The sequence below is a fragment of the Neopsephotus bourkii genome, unplaced genomic scaffold (assembly GCF_033783945.1).
Source record: "Neopsephotus bourkii isolate Nb327-2 ecotype Australia unplaced genomic scaffold, CSIRO-AGI_Nbou_v1 NB_124, whole genome shotgun sequence".
Lineage (NCBI taxonomy): Eukaryota > Metazoa > Chordata > Aves > Psittaciformes > Psittacidae > Neopsephotus > Neopsephotus bourkii.
Window position 1 is genome coordinate 45,551 of NW_026900641.1, and position 25,197 is coordinate 70,747.

A 25,197-nucleotide genomic window follows, 5' to 3' on the forward strand; every position below is an offset into this window, starting at 1 on the left:
GCCTGCGCGCAGCCTGCGGCCCCATTGGCTCCGCCCCCCACGTCCCGCCCACCTCACCACCCCATTGGCCCCACCCGCTCGCCTCGTCCCCGGGCACAAACTCAGACGCGCGGGCGCGCAGCGGTGCGTTTATTGCTGGCGCCCCCTGGCGGCGCCGGTCAGCAGCGCCCGCAGCAGCCGCGGGAAGTTGGGGGAGCCGCAGCCGGTGACCGGGTCCCAGCCGGGGCCGGCGCAGAAGCCCTGGCCCTGCACCGCGCCGTCCAGGCACGACACGTGGCAGCCCTGCGTCACCTGCAGGGACAGCCCTCAGCGCACCGGGCACCGCCGGCCCGGCCCGAGCCCCCGCGGACACCCGGAGCCCTCCCCCCAGCACACGGGGACCCCGCGGAGCGCGGCCCCAAACCCAGCACCGTGGGAAGGCAGCTTCATGCCCCCGGCCCTGGGAGCAGCAGCCCCGGGATGTGCCCAGCACCCACCCCATGAGTCCCCCCCGCCCCCCGGCAGCCCCAGCCCAATGGCCACTTCCTCCCCATGGCCCCAGCGCAGTCGCTGCCCTGGCCCCACGGCTCCCCTGCCCCCCGGCAGCCCCGGCCCCACAGCTGCCCCGGCTCCCCAGCACCCAACATCCGCCCCCCTGCCCAGCTCACGTCATAGAGTGCGTCTTCGTGGCCCTGCTCCCGCAGCTGATACAACGCGGGGTTGAGGAAGCCGAGGGGCGCAAGCCCCTGCTGCAGCCGCCGGTCGTTGATGAGAGCCAGCATGCCTCCCACCACTGGCGTGGATGCCTGCGGCACAAGTGAGGAGATGGAGCAGCCGGACGTGAGCACCAAAGCACCGCAGCACCCAGCAGCTTGGCCGCAGGTCCTCATCCTCACCGAGGTCCCCGACACCCAGGGCAGCGGGATGCGGTTCGTCACCACCCAGTAGTTGTCTGAGAGGGCAGCCAGGTCAGGGTAGGCTCGGCCGCTGCTGTTATAGTAGGAGCTGGGTGGCAGCTTTGGAGTCGAGTGCAGAAACTGCCTCACGGCACCGGCCTGTGTACAGGACAAGGGCTCAGCTCCAGCCCCTGGAGCCCCCATCACATCTCTGACCACCCCAAGCCCTGCCTGCAGCCCCAGCGCTGCCTCACCTGGTACTGGGGCATGGGGAAGACGTTGCTGAAGCCACCGCCGCTGATGTAGTCGGTCACCTCGGCCGTCACCAGGAAGGGGTTCTTGAAGGTTGTTCCACCCACAGTGGTGACATAGGGGCTGGGGGAACATGGGGGGCACTGCAGGGTCAACCCACACACCAGCCACTCCCAGCTCCAGTCTCTGAGTGTCCCCAGGCAGGTCACTGGGGTGACCCCCAGGAGGCCCCACAGCAGCTCAAAACCAGCCCCACGCTGGCACTGGCCCGGGCTGGGGCTCCAAGCACCAGCAGCAGCAGCAGCAGCAGAGGCTGTGTGTGGAGACCCAGGCCTCCACAGGACCCATGTTCTTCTCCCCACATCTACCTGGAGGCTGGAAAGCTGGGCCGGAACGTGTGGTTCCCGCTGCGCACCCTCCTGCACCCCGCACCATCATCACCTGCTGGCACAGACGGAGGGGGTTATCCCGGACAGCATTCCCAGGGGATCCCGGCTGCCCAGGGCTGAACACCCCAACCATGGAATTCCGCAGTGCACTGGGATGCTCGGATGAACTCACACCAGCACCAGCACTGGTACCAGCACTGGTACCAGCACGCACCAGAGGCAAAGAGGATGGTCAAGCCACGAGCAGCCGCCTTCATGAACTCCACGTTGATGCGCTCCATGTAGGCCACTGAGAGGCTGTCCTCGTCGTCACCGTAGCTGACAGAGTGCACCCAGGGCAGTGAGGACATGTTGCTAAGCAGCAGCAGCCAGGCCAGGAAGGGCTCCTGGCTCTCGTGTCTCCCTGCAGACACATGGGGAGGAAAGTTCAGCTCCTTGGACCACAAGATGCAAGGGACAGAAGGGGTGAGCATGCTTCAGCAGCACCACCAGCACCAGTAGCTGAATCCTACAGTCATGGAGTCCCAGATTGGTTTGTGCTGGAAGGGACCTTAAAGCTCTTCCATTCCCAACCCCTGCCACGGGCAGGGACCCCTTCCACTGGAGCAGCTTGCTCCAAGCCCCTGTGTCCAACCTGGCCTTGAGCACTGCCAGGGATGGGGCAGCCACAGCTTCTCTGGGCACCCTGTGCCAGCGCCTCAGCACCCTCACAGGGAAGAGCTTCTGCCTCAGAGCTCAGCTCAGTCTCCCCTCGGGCAGGTTCAAGCCATTCCCCTTGGCCTGGCCCTACAGGCCCTTGTCCCAAGCCCCTCTCCAGCTTTCCTGCAGCCCCTTTAGGCACTGGAGCTGCTCTCAGGTCTCCCCTTCAGGAGCCTTCTCTTCTCCAGGCTGCCCCAGCCCAGCTCTCTCAGCCTGGCTCCAGAGCAGAGCTGCTCCAGCCCTCGCAGCAGCTCCGTGCTCTCCTCTGGCCTCACTCCATCAGCTCCAGGTCCCTCTTGTGCTGCTGCCCCAGAGCTGGATCAGGGCCGCAGGAGCCGTGTCCCCAGAGCACAGCAGAGGGGCAGGATCCCCTCCCTGAGCTGCTGCTCACGCTCTGGGGGTGCAGCCCAGCACAGGGGGGGTTCTGGGCTCAAGCGCTCACTGAAGCCAGGTCATGGGGAGCTTCTCCTCACCCAGCACCCCGAGTCCTTCTCCTCAGGCTGCTCCATCCAGTCTCTGCTCCTGGAAGGATGATTCCACCTCCACCTGCCCAAGGCCCCTCATCCCTCTCCATGAGGTGGGAGCGGAGCCCTCCCCTCTCAGCTGCTCACATTCTGCTGGGAGGGCAGAGCTGCCGGGCCTCAGGGCACCCCCGCTCCTGCTCAGCCAGTTTCTGATCTGGAGCAGACACCACAGGCCCTGCTGGTGCAGGTTGTTTTGCAAGCCTGGTTTTACAGATTCCTTCCCCTCCTCCGCACTGACAGATTCAACCTTCAGCCCCAAAGCAGCAGAAAAGGAACAGTAGGACAGGGTTGCTGTGCTCTCGCCCCATGAAGAGGAGCAGAGCAGGGTAACGCTTTACACTGTGTACTTAAGGTGTGGAAGAGCCTGTTACAGGATACTCAAAGTTCACACCATCTCAAAAGCAGCTACACAAACCAGTGCAAGGATTTCCCTGTGAGCAATCAGATACCAGCAGCAGCCCCAGCTTTGGAAGCCCACAAGGTCCCTCCCTGGCGTATGTGGGAAAGCATTTTGCTAGGCTCATTTCAGCAGCATGAGCTGCACCTGCCCCATCCCTGGCAGTGCTCAAGGCCAGGTTGGACACAGGGGCTTGGAGCAAGCTGCTCCAGTGGAAGGGGTCCCTGCCTGTGGCAGGGGTTGGGGCTGGAGGAGCTTTAAGGTCCCCTCAACCCAACCCAGTCTGGGATGATGATTCCACAGCAGCTCATGTGTGTTTGGTCAGACACCAGCAAAGTGATGCTCCCTCAGCATAGGCACCTGTGCTGGTGCCACAGCAATGGGATGCATGGAAGCAGTCACAGGACATCCCTGGCAGGGCAGCAGTACCTGCATTGCTGAAGACCCATGTGGAGATGTTGGCACCCGTGCTCATGATGTATTCCACATCCAGGCTGGCCTCCAGCCCAGCCTTGCCCATGCCCTGGTGCCCAACGACTCGGTCAACCTGAGTGCGGTGGCTAAAACTGCTGCCAAAGAGCTTCATGAACTCGGCCACGTCAGCCTGGTGGAAGTACTGCTCCAGGAACTGCGGGACAAGGGCAGGACAAGAGGCCTCTCATTTCCTCTTGAGAAATCCAGTTGGTTTTCTCCCCACTTAGAAGCTGCTCCAGAGGGTCCACAAAGCTTGAGCCCACCAAGTGCTCCCCCCAGCCCCCGAGGAAGCCCCCCCGCTGCCCTGGGACCAGCACAGCAGGGAAGTGCTGGAGATGCATCAATGGGTGGAATTCCCTATGGAATTCCCTATCAGCTCCACCAGTTACCTGGGCACAGGCCTGGCTGTTGTTCGGCAGAAGCCCGATGTCTCCCTTCGTCATGTTGTATCTCTGACGAAGGATGGAAGGTGTCACTCCCAAGTGGAAAGCTGCTCTCCCTCCACGGTGCTGCTCCAGCTCCTTCTTGATCCAGGCTCTGCTGACGATCTTTCTCTCCGCAGGGAACCGGTGCAGGCCACCCACTGGTGCACAAACAAGCAGGAAAGAAGTGGCTGTTAGAGCCCAGAGCTGCAGCAGGATGGTACCATGGTCCCTTGGCTCGCCCTCCACCATCTTCGCATCCCACAGGGGTTGCCATCCCCTGCAGGACCTGACGGGAGGAGGGAAGTTGGACGCCGGCACAGGTTGTGTTTCCAGAGCTGTGGCTTCAAGCCCCATCCAGTCTGGCCTTGAACACTGCCAGGGATGAGGCATGCACAAAGCCCCTCAGGGGGCCCAGAGCAGCCTGGAGGCCCTGCTCCTGTCCTCCAGAACACTGTGGGGTCAGTCCTGGCTGCTCAGTGCTGTAGCCTCCCTCCCCCCGCCCGGGCAGTGGGGGTGCAGCACTCCCGGTGCAGGACCTACCGAAGTCAAGGTGCTCCGCCAGCTCCGGGGGGACTGTGTAGGGGCGTGGGGAGCGCACGACGCTGCGCTGCCCCTTCACGTACCGGTGGAACTCGGCCCCTGGCAGGATGCGCTCGGCCGTGCTGCAGCACAGGGACAACCACACACAGGGTCAGTGCCTGCCCCGGGCCCCATCCCACCCTCCTGCTGCTGGGACCCACAGCACAGGTAAAGCAAAGAGCTCCGTGCATACCTGACCAACCGCCCTCACCAAACCCAGCCAGAGCTCTGCCCCTGCAGCTCTATTCCATGTCCTGCAGAGGGGACTCTGCAGCCCCACAGAAGGCAAGAGCAGGTGTGAAGCTGGCCCAAGCCCCTAACAAATCCGCACACCTTGGTCCCACCACTCTGTGTCACTGGCTGACTCCCAGCACTGGGACTGGGCATCCAGGCAGCCACATTATGGCCATGGAGCCCTCAGGCCCAGGAAGAAAAGCGGCTCAGCCCTCCACTGCAGAACCCAGAGAAAGAGAGAGCTGCAGCAGGAAGGGGAAGGTCTGTCTGCTTCTGTCTTGGTGGGAAGGGCAGCCATGGAATCACAGAATGGTCTGTGCTGGAAGGGACCTTAAAGCTCCTCCAGTCCCAACCCCTGCCCCGGGCAGGGACCCCTTCCACTGGAGCAGCTTGCTCCAAGCCCCTGTGTCCAACCTGGCCTTGAGCACTGCCAGGGATGGGGCAGCCACAGCTTCTCTGGGCACCCTGTGCCAGCGCCTCAGCACCCTCACAGGGAAGAGCTTCTGCCTAAGAGCTCAGCTCAGTCTCCCCTCGGGCAGGTTCAAGCCATTCCCCTTGGCCTGGCCCTACAGGCCCTTGTCCCAAGCCCCTCTCCAGCTTCCCTGCAGCCCCTTTAGGCACGGGAAGTTCTCACCCTGCTGGCATGCGACACTCCAGAAAATCCAGGGTGGTGACACTCCTGCAGCTCTCAACGCCGTGTCCCTGCAGCCACTTCAGCACCGCGATGAGCGTGGATGTGGACGGCTGGACGAGGTCTCGCACGTGCTCCAGGGACAGGTACTGGCCTGTGCGGCAGAGCAGGGGTCAGAGCACCCCCCTGCAGGGCACGGTCGCTACCGTGTCGTGGTGACAGGCGACAGCTGTTACCGTATCGTGACGAGCGCGGGTCCGACACGGCCTCGACGACCCGGGCCAGGCGCCGCAGGCCGCGCTGCCGCAGCGCGAACGTCAGCTGCACGTCGTGCCCGGGCTCCACGCGGCCGGTGTGCGCCCAGCCCGCGGGCACGCTGCGGGCGGGCCGTGAGCGGCAGCCGGGCTCCCGTACCCCGGCCCCGCCCCCAGCCCGGCACCTACCGGAACTGCTGGTCCCGCTCCAGCACCGGCCCCGCGGCGCAGCTCCAGGCGGCCGCGCACAGCACCAGCGCGGTGGGGAGACTCCGGTACCTGCAACAGGCGGTCAGGGGACAGCGGCACCGGCGCGGCCTCGGGACCACGGGACACTCGGGCATTGCTGGGTGCCCGCCCGTCCTCCCGCCCCCGGGCTGGGGAACCCCTCCTGACCGCAGTCACCTCCGCACAGGGGACCCCTCCGCCCCCCCCGAGCTCTCCCGCCCCCCATAACCCCGGCCCGGACCCCCCGGCCCCGGTACCCCGGCGCCATCCTGCCGCCTCCCGCTGCAGCGACCCGATCACGTGTGCGGGCGCATGATTCCAGTCACATGAGGAGGCCCAAACCGCTGTCACGTGACAGGCGGGGCCTGGGACCCGGCAGGCGGAGGCGGTGACGGGCGGGAGCGGCGGGTTCGGGAGCGCTCGGGGCTCGGCCGCTCCTCCCGGCCGCTCGCCAGCGGGGCCAGTGCCGGGGGGCTGCGGTCACGGCCCGGCAGTGGGGGCCGGTTGCCGGGGCCCGGAGGGGCTGCTCGCGCACGGTACCGGCCGCCGGCCGGGGCGATCCGGTCCCAGCTGCCCCCCGCCCCGATCTTCCCTGCCCGCTCCCGGGGCAGCCGGCTCTCGGTGGCATCCACCGGGGCAGGCGATGGAGCCCGGGGCTGTGGCGGGGTCCCGGCCTGGGGGGGCATCCATGTGGGGCTGGTGGTTCCAGGCTGGGTCCCGGTTATAGAATCCCAGCCTGGTTTGGGTGGAAGGGACCTTAAAGCTCCTCCAGCTCCAACCCCTGCCACGGGCAGGGACCCCTTCCACTGGAGCAGCTTGCTCCAAGCCCCTGTGTCCAACCTGGCCTTGAGCACTGCCAGGGATGGGGCAGCCACAGCTTCTCTGGGCACCCTGTGCCAGCGCCTCAGCACCCTCACAGGGAAGAGCTTCTGCCTTAGATCTAGCCTGAGTTTCCCTTTCAGTCTGAACCCATCACCCCTTGACCCATCACTACAGTCCCTGATGAAGAGCCCCTCTTCAGCATCCAGTTCAGATACGCAGGTCTGGTTAGAGGAGCTCAGCCTGGGGCCAGTCCAGCAGCACCCCAGCGATGGACGTTTGTTGGGGGAAGCAGCTCCTGGCAGGAGAAGAATGCACCAGAGCAGCAGGGCTGGCACAGAGAGGGCTGCAAGTCTCCACTACCCCATGAGCCTGGAAGCTTACTCTGAGGGGGGGCAGCAGGGAAGGATGGGGATGTCTGAGCTCCCCTCCGAGCCTGCTGCTGTGACCCCCCCAGGCTGTGGGGCAGCAGAGCTCTATGGCAGTGCCTGGGCTGTCCCCGCTGCACAGGTACTGTGCATCACCAGTGTGTCCGGAGGAGCCTGAAGCACGGGGTCAGTGGCAGAGTGTGTCCAACATTCCCGTGTCAGGGCCCCGTGTCCTGGCCCTGCTGGTGCTCCCACCACAGCCACAGGAGGAGGCTGCGGGCCCAAGCCGTGGGCCTTGCTTGGTCGGGAGCACCTGGGGGGACAGGGCAGCGGGAGGCTCAGGACTTGGAGCCCATTACTCGGTCCCAGGCTCGGTGTGAGGTGCCGGTGCCCTGTGCAGCAGGAGCCATGTCTGCACCATGCTGAGCGCCTGCAGCAGCCTCTGTCCAGCTGGCACTGCAGCAGCCGCCACTTGGCTCCTGCTCCCGTCTTCCTGTGCTTGTCCCCTCGGCCCTGTTCCCACACCAGGAGCTCTCCTAATTGCAACCACAACAGTGGTGTTATGGTACGTGCAGACCTCGGGGTTGGGGAAGGTTTGATCCTTTCCTGCAGCAGAGCTCTGGAGTTTGTGGCTCTTGCACCGCAGAGCAGACCCCAGTGCCCATGAGCAGCACTGAGGGCTCGGGGGCAGTGGGGCAGGGAGTGCTGTGACCCCGGCTGCCCGGCCGGTTTGGCTCCGCTGCGTGCCACGCCTCCTACAGCTCCCGCCGGGTTTCCTGCTTCTGCAGAGCAGGGTCCAAGCCAGGAAGAGACGGACAATGGGAAAGGCACCTGCCAGGGGCGGGCTGCGCATCCAGAGCAGGCGCTGCCGGGGAGGAGCCCCAGCGAGGCTCTCGCCTTGCAGCAGCACAAGGCAGCACTGCCGAGGGATTGGGCTGGGGCTGGGGTCACAGCTGGGCAGGTGAGGTCCTTGCCTGGGGCTGAAGCAGCCCCACTGTTCCCCCTGCTCTCAGGCCTGTGCTGCTCTTCAGCTGCTCCCCATGTGCAGCTCAAAGGTGGAGATGCCTCATGCCTGGGCGGGCAGCGCCTGCTGCACACCTTTGCCTCTGCTCCCTTTGGGTGAAAGAAAGCACAGTGGGGTTAAACCAGCATCCTTCCTCTTCACAGAACATCCCTCAGCGTCTCATGGATGCTGTGACCTCACCCTGTGTTCCTCAGGCTCACGCAGCCCCTGCCTGACTTCCAAAAGTGCTTCCCCTGCTGCTTGAGGCTAGTCCTTGTGCCCACACAACCTGGACAGCCTGGAGAGGGGGGTACCTCATGGAGTTCAATGAAGCCAAGGCCAAGGTCCTGCCCCTGGATCGGGGCAATCCCAGCACAGACCCAGGCTGTGGGAGACTGGGTGAAGCAGCCTGAGAAGGACTTGGGATGCTGGGAGAGGAGAAGCTCCCATAACCCAGCTTCAGTGAGCGCTTGAACCCAGAACCCCCCCTGTGCTGGGTGCACCCCCAGAGCGCGAGCAGCAGCTCAGGGAGGGGATCCTGCCCCTCTGCTGTGCCCTGGAGAGAACCCCCTGCAGCCCTGATCCAGCTCTGGGGCAGCGGCACAAGAGGGACCTGGAGCTGTCGGAGCGAGGCCAGAGGAGGGCACGGAGCTGCTGCGGGGGCTGGAGCAGCTCTGCTCTGGAGCCAGGCTGGGAGAGCTGGGCTGGGGCAGCCTGGAGAAGAGAAGGCTCCTGAAGGGGAGACCTGAGAGCAGCTCCAGTGCCTAAAGGGGCTGCAGGGAACCTGGAGAGGGGCTTGGGACAAGGGCCTGTAGGGCCAGGCCAAGGGGAATGGCTTGAACCTGCCCGAGGGGAGGCTGAGCTGAGCTCTTAGGCAGGAGCTCTTCCCTGTGAGGGTGCTGAGGCGCTGGCACAGGGTGCCCAGAGAAGCTGTGGCTGCCCCATCCCTGGCAGTGCTCAAGGCCAGGTTGGACACAGGGGCTTGGAGCAAGCTGCTCCAGTGGAAGGGGTCCCTGCCCGTGGCAGGGGTTGGGGCTGGAGGAGCTTTAAGGTCCCTTCAACCCAAACTGTTCCATGATTCACAGGGTACTGAGGCCCCTTTATCCCCTACCCACAGCAGGACAGCGCCTCAGCCCAGCAGCAGCTGCTCCTTAGAGCAATTGGCGCTCTCAGGACGATGTGATGGCTTTGGCCAGACAGATCCATGAATAATCTCCAACCTCATCCCTCCCACGTCCTGCCCGAAGCTGGGAGCAGCTGGAGCTGGCGGCCGCAGCAGCCCCGGCCCACGGGCGTCAAGGCCGAGCACGGAGTCCCCACGGGCTGCAGCGGGAGCCGCTGAGCCGGAGCCATCGGGAGCCGGAGCCATCGGGAGCCGGGCATGGGGCGGGGAGCGGCGCGGGTGCGGGGCAAGGCGGCTGCCGGGACACGGGAGGGCTGCGCGGTGCAGGGCAGCGGCAGAGGAGCTGCCGGACGTGGCCCTGCCCTGCAGCTGCGGTCCTGGTGCCGTGCCCATGCACATCCCCGCACACCCCGAGCCGTGTCCTCGCAGGGCGCAGGGAAGGGGCGGCGAGGAAAGCTCTTCCCATCCGCAAGGCTGGGCACGGGGCAGGGCTCCCTGAACCTCCTGTGCTGCACCAATGCCCAGACCTTGCCCTGCTGTGGCCCGGCCGCAGTCTCACCACACAGAGCTCCCTGCTCACCCCAGCTCCAGCTGCTGCAAACCACAGGGCGCTGCATCCTGGGAACCGTGTGTGCTTCCAGGCACAGGCACCAGAGAGCCCCAGGGCTGCACACAGCTCCTGCGATGGGCAGCACCTTCAGAGGAGAGCTGGCATCTGCCAGGAATGGGGATAGAGCAGGGGGGTCCTGGAATCAGAGCGTCCTAGAATCACCCTGTGCCAGCGCCTCAGCACCCTCACAGGGAAGAGCTTCTGCCTAAGAGCTCAGCTCAGTCTCCCCTCGGGCAGGTTCAAGCCATTCCCCTTGGCCTGGCCCTACAGGCCCTTGTCCCAAGCCCCTCTCCAGCTTTCCTGCAGCCCCTTTAGGCACTGGAGCTGCTCTAAGGTCTCCCCTTCAGGAGCCTTCTCTTCTCCAGGCTGCCCCAGCCCAGCTCTCTCAGCCTGGCTCCAGAGCAGAGCTGCTCCAGCCCTCGCAGCATCAGTGCACCTCATGTGCTGGCCTGACCTGAGTCTGGACACTGGCAGTGGTGGCTGGGCAGCACCTGCCGCAGGGACCAGAAACTGCCAGAGCGCAGCCCACGTGCCCCAGTGCATCCCAGCGCTTCCACCCGAGGAGCTGCACGGAGCCAAGTGCAGGGCACTGCTCCTACCTGTGCGCCAGCAGCTTCTGGCCCTTCTCCTGCCCACTGGCCGCACATGGCAATCCTGGGGCAGCAGCAGCCATGTCCATCTCTGTACAAACAAGTGTGGTTTATTAAGGCATTTCTTTGAGGAGTTGGCACTTGGGTCCAGGCTGTGCTGGAGCGGCCACGTGCGGCCAAAGCGCAGCACCCGATACATGCAGCTCAGCGCGACACGATACAAAAGGTACAAACAAAGTAGAAACAGGACTCCTATTACACTGTGTAAAAATAAATAACTGGCAGCAGGGCCCCTGGCAGGGCCCATGGCCGTGCTCCCCAGCCCATGGTGTGCGACAATGGGGCTGTGCCCATGGCCGTCCTCCCCAGCCCATGGTGTGCGACAATGGGGCTGTGCCCATGGTGTGTGACACTGCGGCTGTGCCCATGGTGTGTGACACTGCGGCTGTGCCCATGGTGTGCGACAATGGGGCTGTGCCCATGGCCGTGCTCCCCAGCCCATGGCGTGCGACAATGGGGCTGTGCCCATGGCCGTGCTCCCCAGCCCATGGCGTGCGACAATGGGGCTGTGCCCATGGTGTGCGACAATGGGGCTGTGCCCATGGCCGTGCTCCCCAGCCCATGGTGTGCGACAATGGGGCTGTGCCCATGGTGTGCGACAATGGGGCTGTGCCCATGGTGTGCGACAATGGGGCTGTGCCCATGGCCGTGCTCCCCAGCCCATGGTGTGCGACAATGGGGCTGTGCCCATGGCCGTGCTCCCCAGCCCATGGTGTGCGACAATGGGGCTGTGCCCATGGCCGTGCTCCCCAGCCCATGGCGTGCGACAATGGGGCTGTGCCCATGGTGTGCGACAATGGGGCTGTGCCCATGGCCGTGCTCCCCAGCCCATGGTGTGCGACAATGGGGCTGTGCCCATGGCCGTGCTCCCCAGCCCATGGTGTGCGACAATGGGGCTGTGCCCATGGCCGTGCTCCCCAGCCCATGGTGTGCGACACTGTGGCTGTGCCCATGGTGTGCGACACTGGTGCTGTGCCCATGGTGTGCAGCAATGCAGCTGTGCCCATGGTGTGTAACACTGCGGCTGTGCCCATGACCATACTCCCCAGCCCATGGTGTGTGACTGTGGCACTCCAGGCTGACCCATCCCTGCTCCAGTGTCCTGGACATGCTGCTCAGCCATCCCAGCCCATGTGGGGCTGGGGAGTGCTTGGCACCCTCAGTGCTCCCCACAGCGAGCAGGGATGAGGGGTGCCTGCCCCAGAGCCTCCATGGGCTGCCCCTGTGCTGAGGGAGGCAGAGCCATCCTCCCCTCCCAGTCACCCGAGGTGCTCGGCAAGTTCCAGGCAGTGCAGGCATGGCCCAGCAGCACCCTCAGAGCCACCACTGCTGCTGCAGACCCCTGTCTCCCACGGTACAGGCTGGGCTGGAACCTGCATCACAGAGTGCGAGGTGGAGGGCTGAGACAGTGATGGGGCTGCAGCCACTGATGGTGCTTGGTGGGAGATGGGGAAGGAGTGGGCAAAGTGATGGGTTCTGGCTGCTATGGTAAATCTTCTGGAGCTGGGTTGCAGCCATGGTGCTGACATGCTTTGGGCTGAGGCTATGAAGCGGGTCTAGGAAAAGTGTGACAGGAAGGAAATTCCCCCAGCCCCTCTTAGGCAGCTGGGTGTCCTCCCTGACACCACAGCCATGCTCACACCCAGGCTAGCCTTGTATCTGGGGCACCCAGCATGCCCCATGTGCCTTGGTCCTCGCCCTCACTCTGCACCCATGTCCGTGTGTGGGTCACAGCGACTGTGAGCATCCAGGGCACCAGGGCTGCACCCCAGGGCACGGGGCCACCCACCGGGACCTACCGGGGCTGCAGGGAGCGCTGGCTGGGGGCTGCCCCAGGGGTGACGTGACACTGGCTGCGAGGCTGGCTGTGTGAGTGGTGCCGCGGTGAGGATGGGGACCAGCCCCATTGAAGAGTGGCTCTATCCCATGCTCTCATGGTGTGCTGGAGTGGGGCTGAGCAGCCCCGGGGCCTGGCTTCTCTGCTACCCACGTTTTGGAGGTGTCCCTGGGGACAGCCTGTCCTGCTGGCCACGTCACAGTCACTGCAGGGCCCCAGGCAGCCCGGCTGCACGTGTCCCACACTGCGGCTCCCTGGTGACAGCCTGGCTGCCATTGTGCCTGCTTCAGGCCATGTGGCTTTTTGGGGTGCCCCTTCCCCCCCTCCACCCTGCAGCTGAAGGCCTGGGGCAGCTGGGGCAGGAGGAGGACCCTGCCTGGTGTCACTGTGTGGTCACATCGCTGCCTTTCTTGGGGCTGGGTCTTGGGGTCAGCTCTGCTGCAGCTCTCACTGCTCCTGCCCGCCCCACAGCACCGCATATGCCTGGTGCATGAGCAGTGCCCGTGGCTGTGCCCGTGCCGAAGGGAGCTGCAGCCCAGAGGCACCTGGCCTAGGAGCAGCTACCCTGGAACGGGGCTCCCGTGCTGAGCAGGGCACCCGCCTCCCAGCCCAGGCCCTGAGGAGCGGGGCTCTCCAGCAGCCCTGGTAGGGAGATCCCCTAAAAGGGTCACCTGTAGTGGTAGGAGATGGAAGGGCTTGAGAGACCCCAAAGAATGCCCTTTCCCCACAGCAGCCATGGATCAGCAAGTACAAAGGGGGCACTGCCTTCTCGCACCCCAGCTTGGCCTGGGATGGGTCTCCACTCACTATGGGGAAGCAGGTTCGGCCATCCCCATTCCCACAGACAGCATGGGCAGGCTGGCAGGGGGCTGTGGCTGTACCTGCCCTGGGAGCATCACTCCCCAGCCCCGGAGCCCCTGCAGGCAGGGGCCAGCAGGGCTCACACAGTGTCCTGCTGCACCCAGGCTGCTGTGCAGCTGGAGCCAGGGCTGCAGTCTCTTGGGAGCACCCATCTGCTCCCAGCCTCCCAGAGCACACAGTACCATGGAGCAGCATCCTGCCAGGTGCTGATCCGAGACCACGAGCAGCAGGAGGAACCATTGCCCTTGGGTGCTGGCAGCAGCAGTCCATAGGGCATCAAAACCAGCACCGAATCTGCCAGACTGCAGGGACAGGAGCCAACGGCCCCAAAGCACAAAGGAACCCACAGCCCACGGGAGCCCTGGGCCAGGCAAGGTGCTGGGAGAGCAGGATTAGCACCCACAAAATGCAGCCCGGGGCTTGGCCTCGCTCCTGACCCCACATGGCTGCGGGGAGGGGGGAGGAGTCCATGGGCCCAGGTCTAAATCCTGAGCTCGGCCTCCTCGGGGGGCTCCAGCGAGTGCTCAGCGCTGATGGCAGAGGCAGAAGGCCCCTGGGAGATGCCAAAGGGCGAGACCACAGGGGAGCGGGCGGCCAGCGGGGACAGTGAGGGGGAGAAGCTGGGTGACATGGCAGAGGAGGAGATGGAGCCCTCGTGGCTGATGGGCGAGCGGCGCAGGGACGACGCGTGTGGGAAGGTCCTGCCCGGTGGTGGCTTGGGGGGCACAGACTTGGCACCTGGGTGGGCCACCGAGGTGATGAGGGGCGGGGGGTCGATGCGGGGCTTGGGCTCTGCCTTGGGCTTGCTCGGGAAGGGCTTGCGCAAAGAGCTCTCATCCTTGAGGCGGGCGATCTCTGTGAAGACGCTGGCCAGCGGCTGGAACTGGGGACACCAGTTCAGCAGGTAATCCCAGTTGTAGCTGCCGCGGAGCTCCTCGTCGCTGGCCACGATGGCAGTGAGCGAGCCCTCCACAGAGGGCTTGCCATCCTCCGGGAAGGTGTAGTCCTGAGGCTGGGAAGAAACGCTAAGGCCGCAGCGCACACCGAGGAAGGCGCTGCCGCCTCCATCCTCGCGGTACAGCGGCGCTGGCCCCGGCAGCAGCAGCCCGGAGCCCTTCTTGCTCTTGAACCACTGGGCACTCTCCAGGGCGGTGGGCTCACAGGAGATATCGGAGAGCTGGTCGGCATCTTGCTGGATGCCGGAGTCGGGGCCGCGGGCAGAGATGTGCTCCTGCATGGAGGCGGTGATGCTGGCCACACGCGGGTACTCGTTGATCATCCGGATCTCGTCATCCTCAGCGGCTTCGGCGGAGCCTCGGCCGCTGGAGTGCGAGGGGTCCAGCGAGCCGCCCCGCGTGTAGGGCCCCGAGGGCTCGCCGCCGTACCCCGGCAGGGCCTGGTGGTAAATGTGCTCACTCCCGGGAAGCACCGGCTCCTCGCGGCCAAGCTTCTGCAGGGATCCGCTCGGCAGGCGGCCCAGCGGCCCGTCCCCCTCTGCCTTCTGAAGGCCCCGGCGGTGCCGGGAGCGGACCAGTGCCAGCACAATGGCCACAGCAGCCAGCACCACCACGACCCCCAGCGAGGCAGCCACGGCCACCAGCAGCAGGTTGAGGTCGGGAGCCAGGCCAAAGGAGGTGTGCGTGACATCGATGGTGACCTGTGCTGAGGCCGAGCGTGAGGCGGGCAGGGGGCTGCGCGCCTGCACCTCCAGGCTCATCTCGCGTGGCTCCCTCTTGGCGCGCCCAGCCCCGGCCTGCGGCTGGCTGTCCACACGCAGGTAGATGGTGCCTGTGGTCTGGTTGATGGCAAAGTATGGCGAGGGCTTTGCCAGGGAGTACAGTACGACACCGTCGGCCCCCTCGTCCTCATCTGTTGCCAGGACCCGCCCAATGCTATGTCCTTTGCGGGCTCCCTCTGGGACCTCAAAGTTGAAGGAGGGGCTCAGGAAGATGGGGTCGTACTCGTCCTCCCCTGTCACCAGGACCCGCACGGTCACTGTGGCAGAGGCATTGCCGGCATCCGTGGCCTTGACAAGAAGCTGGAAAGCTTTGGCTCGTTCATAGTCAAAGGTAAGGCAGGAGCGCAGCTCCCCAGAGCTGCTGTTGATAGCAAAAGCATCGCGGCCCTCAGCGACGCTGGGCTCCCCCACTGCCTGTTCCAGCACCGTGTACCGCAGCTCCCCGAAGACACCGTTGTCTGCGTCGACAGCACGCAGTGTGGTGACCAGTGTGCCAGGAGGCAGGTTCTCCCGCATGCTGGCACTCAGCACCTCCACCGGGAAGTAGGGCTTGTTGTCGTTGACATCCTTCACCTCGATGGCCACTGGTACCAGCGCGAAGTGCCCACCCGGCACATCTGTGGCCTGCACCACGAGTGTGTGCACAGCCTGTGCCTCTCGGTCCAGCGGCTGCGCCAGGCACAGGGCCCCCGTGCTCTCGTGCAGCTGGAAGAGCCCGTGCTGGTCCCCTGAGCTGATGCTGTAGTGAACATGACCGCGGGGCCCCGAGTCAGCGTCGTGGGCCACCAGGCGCAGCAGCTCAGTGCCGGCCGGCGCGCTCTCGCTCACTGCGGTGCGGTACTCGGCCCGCGTGAACACGGGCGGGTTGTCGTTCACGTCCTGCACAGTGATGAGCACGGGCACAGTGGTGCTGCGCTGCGGCAGGCCCCGGTCTGAGGCTGCCACAGTGAGGTTGTAGACTGGGATGGCCTCAAAGTCCAAGGGCTCCACTAGCACCAAGGCTCCCTGCGTGCGGAGGTGCCCCCCAGCCCAGGCTACCCGGCTCTCCACGCGGAAGGCGTTGCCGCCGTTGCCACTGACGATGGTGTAGTCAAAGCCAGCGTTCTCCCGGGAGACATCCGCATCGCCCGCTTCCAGGGTCAGCACTGTGGTTCCTGGGCGCAGGTCCTCAGGGACGCTAGCGTTGTAGCGTGGCTCCTGGAAGCTGGGGCTGTGGTCATTCACATCCAGCACCTGGAGCTGCACCGTGGCCCAGGAGGAGAGGCTGGGTGAGCCATGGTCATGGGCTTCCACCACCAGGTCCAGGGTGGGCTGACTGGCATCAAACTCCAGCTGCCGGAGGGTGAAGAGGGTCCCTGTGAGAGCACAAAGAGTCAGCATGGAAGAGACACTAGGGAAAGGGCACTGGGGTTGCTGGCTGGAAGCACAAGTGTCTGGGATGCTGCAGTGGGAATGTTCAGGGCCACAGCACCACATCTGCCTCACCAGCCACTCCAGACAGTGACCTGGAGAGGGGCTGTGCCCAGGCCAGCATGGGGCACAGCCAGAGCACCCCAGGGGACGGGTCCCACTCAGCAGCCAGCACCACGCACCATTGCTGGGGTCGATGGCGACGTCAGGGCTGGGCACGGCCAGGCGGAAGGTGACGTCCCCGTTGGTCCCCGCGTCCGGGTCACTTGCGCTCACGGTGAGAATGACGCTGCCTGCGGGCGTGTGCTCGGGCAGCGGCACCTGGAAGAGGAGGAAGCCCCGGTCAGTGCCTGGTGCCCCAGGCTGGGAGCCAGCCCCTGGGGCTGCGAGGGGTCAGGGCTGGCCAGGGCAATGACAGCCAAGGTGGCCCAACTCCGCACTGGCCAGAGCCTTCCCCACCTCTGCACCAGAGCTGGCACACAGAGGGGACCTGGCCCACATGCACAGCACCTCCTTGTTAGTGTGACTCCCAGTCAGCTTCAGCAGCCAGTTCCTCATCCTTCTCTCTACTTTGCTACTCTGAAGAACTCTTTAATAGCTAATATTTTCTCCACAGAAGGGATTTCACACAAATCAAAACAGCTCTTGTCTTTCTGGTGTGCCAGACACATACCAACAGACAGTCCCACTGGCCTGTGCTCTCAGCCTCCAAGCATTTCTGTGGCATCTCAGCTCCTTGCACCTCTGCTCCAGAGATGAAGCACACTGCATCAGTCAGCCCTCATTCAGTGATCTGCTTGGGGGGCCTCAGGCCAGGTCTTGCCAGAAACACTTGTCCAGGTTGTGATCCATCTCCCACCACTTCTACCTTCCCACTCTTTCCATGAAGAAAGATAGAGAGGGGCTTTGGACAAGGGCCTGTAAGGACAGACCAAGGGGAATGGCTTGAACCTGCCCGAGGGGAGACTGAGCTGAGCTCTTAGGCAGAAGCTCTTCCCTGTGAGGGTGCTGAGGCGCTGGCACAGGGTGCCCAGAGAAGCTGTGGCTGCCCCATCCCTGGCAGTGCTCAAGGCCAGGTTGGACACAGGGGCTTGGAGCAAGCTGCTCCAGTGGAAGGGGTCCCTGTCCAAGGCAGGGGTTGGAACTGAATGAGCTTTAAGGTTTCTTCCCACACAAGCCAGTCTGTGAGTCTATGAATCTATGATCTAGTCCAGCGTGAACTGTCTGCAAGTGGCTGTGCAGTGGCTGATCCCAGTGCCATGTGTCTGGTGTCAGGCTCCTAGCTACATCACAGAGACAGCACGAGGAGTGTCAGGGTATGAATGGGAGCCCAGAGAGGGGCCGGAACAGGCTCAGACCCCAAGCAGTCTCCGTGCCTTGCAAGGCCAGGTAGGAGCCGCAGAGGGGTTTGTGTTGGACAGCCCCTGCCGCTGGCACACCTCTGTGTGTGGTACCTGGTAGAAGCCCTGGCTGAAGGTCGGAGCGTTGTCATTCACATCCTCCACAATGACAGTGAGGTTGGCCTCGGTCTCGTGGAGGGTGTCGGAGGCTCGCAGGGTGACAGTGTAGTGGCTGCGCTGCTCATAGTCCAGTGGCGCTGTGAGCGCAATGCGCCCGCCGTAGCGCAGCACACTGAACGTGCCCACAGCATCCCCATCCAGCAAGAGCGTGTAGGAGAGCGCAGGGCCCGAGTCCACATCATTCCCAGTCAGTTGGGCTATCTGGGTGCCCAGCAGAGTGTCTGTGGAGAGGCCAGGCATGAGCAAGCAGAGCCCCCTCCTCAGAAAGCAGCTGACTCTCACTGGGAAACCAGCTCAGTGCAGAGCCTGAGCACTGGGGACAAGAGAAGTTTTGCCCAGAGAAGCTGTGGCTGCCCCATCCCTGGCAGTGCTCAAGGCCAGGCTGGACACAGGGGCTTGGAGCAAGCTGCTCCAGTGGAAGGGGTCCCCGCCCGTGGCAGGGGTTGGAGCTGGAGGAGCTTTGAGGTCCCTTCAACACAAACCAGGCTGGGATTCTATGACAGAGAGATACTGGGGGTGACGGGGAAGGTCTCCGGAGCTGGGCTGGGCAGGCCGAGGTTGGCACAGGGCACACAGCCAGCAGGCAGGGGAGGTGTGTGCAGCCACAGCTCCTGCAGCGCTGCCTAAGGCCAGGGATGAGCTGGGAATTCAGCTGGTTCCCTTGGGACACATCTGCAGCATCAGGGCAGTACTGACGCCAGGTACATGGGGCAGTGCCAAGGGACTTTGGGGGAGCTCTGCCTGTGGGGCAGCATGAGCCAGCCCCGGCAAGGGCAGGGCCAAGTTACCCTGGGGGCTTCTTCCCGACCCTCGGGTGTGCATCATACCTCACCCTGTGCCATAGGTGCCACGTTACCCCATGGGGCTGAGCTGCACTTACTCTCTGGGACCCGCACCTCCCAGGGAAATGGGATGGTGGGGCTGTTGTCATTGACGTCCATCACCACCACAGTCAGCGTGGCTGAGCCCACCAGCGGCGGGGTCCCTCTGTCCATGGCTGTTACCACCAAACTGTGGGTAAGCACAAAGGCACAGCACACGGTTCACAGGCATGTGGCATGTGTGTGAGGGGGCAATGCATGCATGCACTGCATCTGGAACATGTTGGGGGAATTCCTTCATGTAAGCACAGGCTGAAGGTGTATGTGGCAGGGGAACTGTCACAGCATCTGGAGTGTCTGGGGCAACAGATACGTGCAAAGTATCTGGAAAGCATGTGTGGGGCAGTGGATGTGTGCACGAGCAGAGGGCAGGGCAGCAGATGGAAGCACGTTTGAGGTGTGTGTTTGGAGGGCAGTGGGTTTGTGAACACACAAACAACCTCTGAATGTGGGCACAAGCCTTTGGAGCATGTGGTGGGCAGTGGGTTCATGCCCAGCCCTGGCACGGGCACAGGGACAGAAGATGCACGGCTGGAAGCTTTGGCAAGGAGAGGGAGGGGATGCACCCCCAGCAGGAGCCCGAGACCTTTGTGGGGGATGATGCAGGCAGACCATGCTGTGGGGTGCAGGCAGGGAGGCACCTGGAGCATTCCCGGGTGTTGGGGAATGCATGGAGCCTCTCTGTGGAATGGGGATGGGTACGGGAATGGAACAAATGCCCTAGGTCTCCTCATGCCTGGGCAGAGAGACATGCAGCCACTGGAGCATGCATATTGGGGGGGTGGAGAACATAGCCTGGGGGGTGGCAGGAGCTGTTCCTTGCATCTGAACCATGAATGTCTACAGAGTAGGGGAAGACTTAAATTCATCATGTGTGTGTGCTTGCCATTACCTTACATATGTGTGGCTAGACTGGCTGATGTCTGGAGTGTGTGCACATGGTGAGGGGCCCAAAGGGCCTGGACTGACTGCAGCAGGACTTGCAAGAGGGGTCAGGGCAGTGCAGAACCCCTGGAGCACGGTGGCAGGGCAGAAGGGTGCAATGTAGGGGAGTGGGAAGGGACTGAGCATATGAGGCCTGGATTAAGCGGGCAGGAAAGGGGATGGATGCAGACACTGAAGAGACCACTACCCCCCTTCACAATCTTCTCAGCTCTGCAGAGCCAAGCCGAACAGAGCTCTGGATCATCTGATGGCCATCTGTCATGCCTTCAACACTGTGTGCTCCCCATGTTAACACTAAGCCTAAATTCCTGTTGTTTGGCAAAACCATTGAACAGACAGGGCTGAGACAGCTTTGGGTGGCACTGAGCAGCAGAGCATCAATCGCTGCTTGGTGCCAGCATGTCTGAGGATGCTGCTCCACAGCTATGCCCCTCACATCTGTGGCACAAGTTAGTCTGGCTCCACTCACCGGGTCTGAGACCAGATCTCCCTGTCCAGGATGGCAGCAGTAGTGATGGTGCCAGTCTGGGGGTCGATGTGATACAAGCCTGTCATTGGCAGGGACTGGTTGATGGCGTAAGTCACCTGCCCATTTGCTCCCTGATCCAAATCATCTGCCAGGACCTGCAAAGCCACAGGAGAGGCTCGGCAGTGTGATTGTGGAGCCCTGCAAGCCACAGCCCTCCAAAGGCTGGACCTCTCCATAGGCACCAGCCCCAGGCCCATGGTGCACCCCCTCACCCCAGCAGAGAGGCAGGCCAGGGGCCGATGTCCCTGCGTGTGTCCCCAGGGATACCTGGATGACGGGCGAGTCGTAGCTCTGTGACTCCCAGATGAATGCCACATAGTTCTGCAGCTGGAAGCGTGGCAAGTTGTCATTCACATCTTGCAGGTTCAGGTTTATGGCCATGAAGCCAAAGGAAGCTGCTGTCTCTGCCTGGACCACCAGGCGCAGCCGGGGGCTGGCCTCAAAATCCAGGCTGCTGGAGTCCTGGACTGAGATGGCACCTGGGAGCAGGGGACAGCAGGATGGGGCGGGTGAAGAGGGGGTGAGAGATGCATCAGCATATCCACCCCCCTTGTTCTCTTTCATTCTTTCACTCCCTTGCACTCAGTCTATCCCTCTGCTCACCCAGCTATTCTCAGAAGCAGCACACTGAGCTCTTCTGAGCCCTCTCCAAACCAACAGCCTTCTTGCTAGCCACAGTGATCTGCCCTGGGTGATAGACCCTGCACCCTGCACAGGCAGCTTGTGCTTACATTGCAGCATGCAACAGCCCTCCTACTATGGAGACACCATCTGAGGTACGGCCTGTTTCAAAAAGAGCTGCTCCATGTCAAGCCCATGGTGCTGCACAAGCTCCAAGCTGAAGTCATCTTACTGCAGCTATCGGTCTAGGCCAGATCCTTACAAACTGCATGAGATGCCAGAAAATACAAAGAAAACAGTCAGCAGCCTTCTGCCTTCCAAAGGGCTGTTCCTGCCTGGGACAGAAGCAGCAGAGCCTGAGGTGCCACAGTAGGGGGTGAGGATGCTCCTGTGACAATCCCTGCTCTTGTCCACAGCAGGCACTTAAGTATGTTCTCCAACTACTAACAGCCTGTGCTAACAGCCTCTGGACAATGACAGGTTAACAGTGCTTAGTGCATGTCCCAACACTAACAAACACTATTTACTGGTACAGAGCCATGGCTGTGTTCCTGTGCCCTTTAGGGGGGCTCTGGGCACAGGTTGCCTCCCACTTGTCCACTTGCCACTTGCCCTGGTGCTCTTGTTGCCATACCTGAGCTGGGCTGGATGAGGAAAGCCTTCTTCTCATTGCCGCTGACAATGCTGTAGGTGATGTGTCCGGATGAGCCCCCCATGTGCACGGCCTGGATGCTCGCCACAGCAGTGCCTGGGGAAGAGTGACACTGTGAGAAGGGGCAGCAGAGCCTCATGGCCCCAGTGGACAGCGGGTCAAGGAGGTGTGAGGGCAGCACGTGCTGTCCCACAGGAACACAGCTCTGCCCAAGGACACTGAGGATGCAACTTTGGGCTGGGAGCCAGAACTCATGGACCTCCCCATGGTCACCTCCATGATCTCCTGTGACCCCTGGGGCCCTTCCAGAACTAACTGGACATGCGTGACTGCCAGCAGTGCTCTGACCCTCCCCAGCAATCCCACAGGAATTACACCCTGAACAGCTTGGGCACTGGTCAGTCCCTTGGGTCTACCCAAGCATAATGGGGCTCCCCAGGAGCAGGCAGTGCTCCCTGCTTGAGCTTCCCACAGCACTGCCAGCCCAGCACCCACCTCCCCTCCTGTCCTGCCCTACTTCACCCCAGCACTCACTGGACGCTGCCCAGTGATACCTGGGGCAGCGTTTTCCGGCAGAGCCACGTCACTGGTGCTCCGGGGAAAGCGCAGCCCGCGGAAGGGCTCTTCCTGCACGTGGATCACCACCACTCCAGTAGAGGAGAGTGCCGGCTGCCCCAGGTCTGTGGCCAGGATGAAAAGCGTCCGCTGGCGCTGGCTGAGTGAGCCCAGGGGCTGCAGCAGTTGGATATCCCCGGTGTAGGAATTGATGGAGAAGGCAGAGTTGGGGGTGGCAAGGCGGTACAGGATGGAGGCATTAGCACCCGCATCCCTGTCCTCTGCCCTCATGGTGGCCACCACCTGCTTGAGTGGTGTGTGGCGGGACAAGTTGACAGTGAGGGGGCTGTGCAGGAAGGCAGGGGCATGGTCATTGACATCTCGCACAGTGATGGTGACACGCACGGCTGCGCTCTTGGGCTCCCATGGTGCCGAGTCCACAGCCTTGGCCAGGAAGCTGTAGGTGGGCTGGTGCTCCCGGTCCAGCGCCTGGGTGCTGCTGATGCGCCCACTCTGCGGCTCAACCTGGAACACGCCAAGGGATTCGTTGCCCAGGTAGTAGGAGACCTGCCCATTTGTGCCCTCATCTGGGTCATGAGCCACCAGCTGCAGCACCAGTGCACCGACAGGCAAGTCCTCTGGCACCTCCACCATGTAGGCAGCTTGAGTGAAACCAGGAGTGTTGTCATTGAGGTCCAGCACCTTCACGTGCACGGACATGGTGGCACTGCGTGGGGGGGTGCCGTGGTCTTGCACCACCACTGTGAGGCTGTAGGAAGCAACGTGCTCCCGGTCAAGAGCTTGTGCAGTGGAGAGAACACCAGAGACTGGGTCTAGGCTGAAATCCTGCCCAGGGTCTCCATCTGAAAAAGAGAGGGAATAACAAGACTATAACCTGGTCTAGTGGAAGGTGCCCCTGCCTGTGGCAGGCGATTGGAACTGGATGAGCTTCAAGGTCCCTTTCAACACAAACCATAGTTATTCTATGATAGAAAAAAGTCCATCCCAGTGTGGCCTGGCAGGGAAGGTACAGTGAATTCTTCTCTGTATGGCCCCAGTGGGATTGAACCTCCTTGGTCCAGCTCTGTGTGACTTTAAGAACTGGCTCCAACAGCTTACAGGCCAGAGCTTCTGCCAATAGGGAGCCCCAGATAACACAGGGCATGATCTCAGTAAAGAGATCGCACTCAGCAACCTCTAAATTCAACAGATCAGAGCGGCCAAGGGAGGCATGGAACTACTCCAAGCCTGGGGAAGCAGGCAAGAGCCTGGGGACTAAGGGAGTGCAGCCTGTCCAGATCCTGGGGGGCTTTTTACTCGGTGCAGAGAAATTGGAGGGTTGAGAAGCGGCAGCAGCTACATGTGGGCTGGAGTAGGAGAGAACTGAAGTGGAACGGGAAGTGCTGTGGGTGATGCAGGCAAGCTGGGGCAGCTGCCAAGAGGAGCTGCATTGCTCTGGTGGCCTCACCTGCCAGGCGGTATTCCAGGCGCCCATTCTCGCCTCCATCGGGGTCGGTGGCCCGCAGGGTGTAGAGTGCCACCCGGCTCTGGTTCTCTGGGACCTCCACGGAGCAGGACTCGCTTTCAAGGTGTGGTGCGTGGTCATTCTCGTCCCCTACTGTTATCCGTACAGTCGCCTTGGAGAGGTTGGGGGGCAGGCCACCATCCCGAGCATAGACTGCAGGAACATAGCAAGAGCACTGCAGGCTGCGCTGCTAATGAGGAGCTGCTATCAAGGCTTTCACGTGCATGTCCACACAATCCCAGGGGCAGCCAGGCATGGGATCATCAGCATTCCTGCGTGTTCAAACCACCCTGTGTGCCCCACAAACCTCCATCATGCTCATGTCCTGCCCTCCCCCAGCAGTGGGGAGCACCCATGCAACCCCCTGTGCTCCCTACCCTATGTCTGGTGGCACTCCTTGTGCCCCAGCACAGCCCTACCCATCAACACATGTTGCTCCTGCTCCTCGCGGTCCAGGGTGTGTGTGGTGGTGATGAGCCCCGTCTGTGGGTTGATGGAGAAAGGCCCCCCAGAGAGACCCCCATAGGACACCTGCCCATTGGCACCTGCATGGAAAAACATGGTTTGAGCAGCCCAGCAGAAACCCCAGAAGCCCCTCATTTGGCTGCAGCTCTGAACCTGCCTCCTCCCATGCTTCCCACCCAGGCGTCACACAGGCTATGGGAAATGACCTCACCCCTGGCAGGTAAAGCTGGAACAGAGAAGTGTGGGGGGGGGAAGTCCCAGCCCAGCCCAGCTTGTGGAAGGGAAAAGAGGCCAAGAAACCCCCAAGGAACAAAGGCCACTGTTCTGGGGAGCAGAGGGAATCACAGTCCCTATTCTCATCTTCAGCTTCTCTCGGGATCCAGCCCATTACTCATCTGCAGGCCAGGAGATGATCCACCCCTGCTGTGGTCAGCGAGGCTCTCAAACCAGGTGCGAGAGAGCAGAGTGCACCTGGTCCTAGGCACTGCATCTCCACAAGGACCCCTGCCAGAACTGGGCAGCCCATCCTTGCCCTGCATCCTCACCCAGGTCCCGGTCTGTGGCCAGCACCTGCAGCACGGGGCTGCCAGCCGGCAAGTTCTCCATGATGTGAGCTTCATACTCGGGTTTCTCAAAAGTGGGAGCCTCGTCGTTGACATCCAGCACCAGCACGGCCAGCAGCTGCGTGGCCGAGCGGCGTGGGAAGCCATGGTCCATGGCCACCACGGTCAGGTTGTGCTGCACCACCTCCTCCCGGTTCAGAGCCCGCACGATGGAGAGCGCACCTGCGGACATGGGCACAGGGGCGAGCTGGGACCCTGCGGCACCACAGCCCCCAGGGCAGAGCTACCGCAGCACTGCCAGCACTGGGGCCAGCCAGGGACAGTCAGGTCTCGAGGGCTTGGGGGTGTTGGGTGAGGAGAAGCTCCCCATGACCTGGCTTCAGTGTGAGCTTGAGTCCAGAACCCCCCCATGTGCTCATGCACCCCCAGAGCATGAGCAGCAACTCATGGGATGGGATTCTCCCCCTCTACTGTGCTCCGGGGAGACCCCACTTGGAGTACTGCATACAATTCTGGTGTCCCCAGCGTAAGAAGGACATGGAGCTGCTGGAGCAAGTCCAG

The 25,197-nt window shown here is 63.0% G+C and overlaps 2 protein-coding genes across 4 annotated transcripts in view; both read right to left on the reverse strand.

Moving 5' to 3' along the window:
• Nucleotides 1-112: 112 nt before the first annotated feature.
• TPP1 (tripeptidyl peptidase 1) lies at nucleotides 113-6,279 on the reverse strand. Of its 3 annotated transcripts, XM_061366524.1 has the most exons (13): nucleotides 6,219-6,279; nucleotides 5,923-6,012; nucleotides 5,716-5,855; nucleotides 5,483-5,633; nucleotides 4,576-4,697; nucleotides 4,000-4,193; nucleotides 3,566-3,764; nucleotides 1,731-1,919; nucleotides 1,496-1,568; nucleotides 1,130-1,250; nucleotides 876-1,034; nucleotides 648-785; nucleotides 113-291 (listed from the first exon to the last, which is right to left on the reverse strand). In XM_061366524.1, the coding sequence occupies exons 1-13, from the start codon at nucleotides 6,227-6,229 to the stop codon at nucleotides 130-132; spliced, it is 1,749 nt and encodes a 582-aa protein (XP_061222508.1). In that variant the 5' UTR covers nucleotides 6,230-6,279; the 3' UTR covers nucleotides 113-129. The 3 variants fall into 3 exon arrangements, with proteins under 3 accessions (XP_061222508.1, XP_061222498.1, XP_061222517.1); XM_061366514.1 differs by lacking the exon at nucleotides 6,219-6,279 and having other exon boundaries at nucleotides 5,923-6,157; XM_061366533.1 differs by lacking the exons at nucleotides 876-1,034; nucleotides 6,219-6,279 and having other exon boundaries at nucleotides 5,923-6,159.
• Nucleotides 6,280-10,564: 4,285 nt separating this feature from the next.
• Nucleotides 10,565-25,197, reverse strand: part of DCHS1 (dachsous cadherin-related 1) — a 53,964-nt gene continuing 39,331 nt past the window's right edge. The window contains exons 11-21 of the mRNA XM_061366418.1: nucleotides 24,619-24,858; nucleotides 24,028-24,153; nucleotides 23,552-23,761; nucleotides 22,083-22,946; nucleotides 21,511-21,624; nucleotides 20,523-20,734; nucleotides 20,196-20,350; nucleotides 18,781-18,911; nucleotides 17,835-18,121; nucleotides 16,563-16,701; nucleotides 10,565-16,325 (exon numbers count right to left, since the gene is read on the reverse strand). Of these exons, the coding sequence (XP_061222402.1) occupies nucleotides 13,714-16,325; nucleotides 16,563-16,701; nucleotides 17,835-18,121; nucleotides 18,781-18,911; nucleotides 20,196-20,350; nucleotides 20,523-20,734; nucleotides 21,511-21,624; nucleotides 22,083-22,946; nucleotides 23,552-23,761; nucleotides 24,028-24,153; nucleotides 24,619-24,858 (5,090 nt within the window). The 3' untranslated portion in view covers nucleotides 10,565-13,713. The remainder of the gene's footprint in view (nucleotides 16,326-16,562; nucleotides 16,702-17,834; nucleotides 18,122-18,780; nucleotides 18,912-20,195; nucleotides 20,351-20,522; nucleotides 20,735-21,510; nucleotides 21,625-22,082; nucleotides 22,947-23,551; nucleotides 23,762-24,027; nucleotides 24,154-24,618; nucleotides 24,859-25,197) is intronic.

What these genes read in the sequence shown, in the direction of transcription:
- TPP1 (XM_061366514.1), bottom strand. Translation starts at nt 6,077, where the DNA reads ATGCCCGAGTGTCCCGTGGTCCCGAGGCCGCGCCGGTGCCGCTGTCCC. An exon ending in GACCATCCTCTTTGCCTCTG is followed by an intron (nt 1,569 to 1,730) that starts GTGCGTGCTGGT and finishes CTGTGCCAGCAG; the next exon opens with GTGATGATGGTGCGGGGTGC. An exon ending in TCCCCATGCCCCAGTACCAG is followed by an intron (nt 1,035 to 1,129) that starts GTGAGGCAGCGC and finishes TCCTGTACACAG; the next exon opens with GCCGGTGCCGTGAGGCAGTT.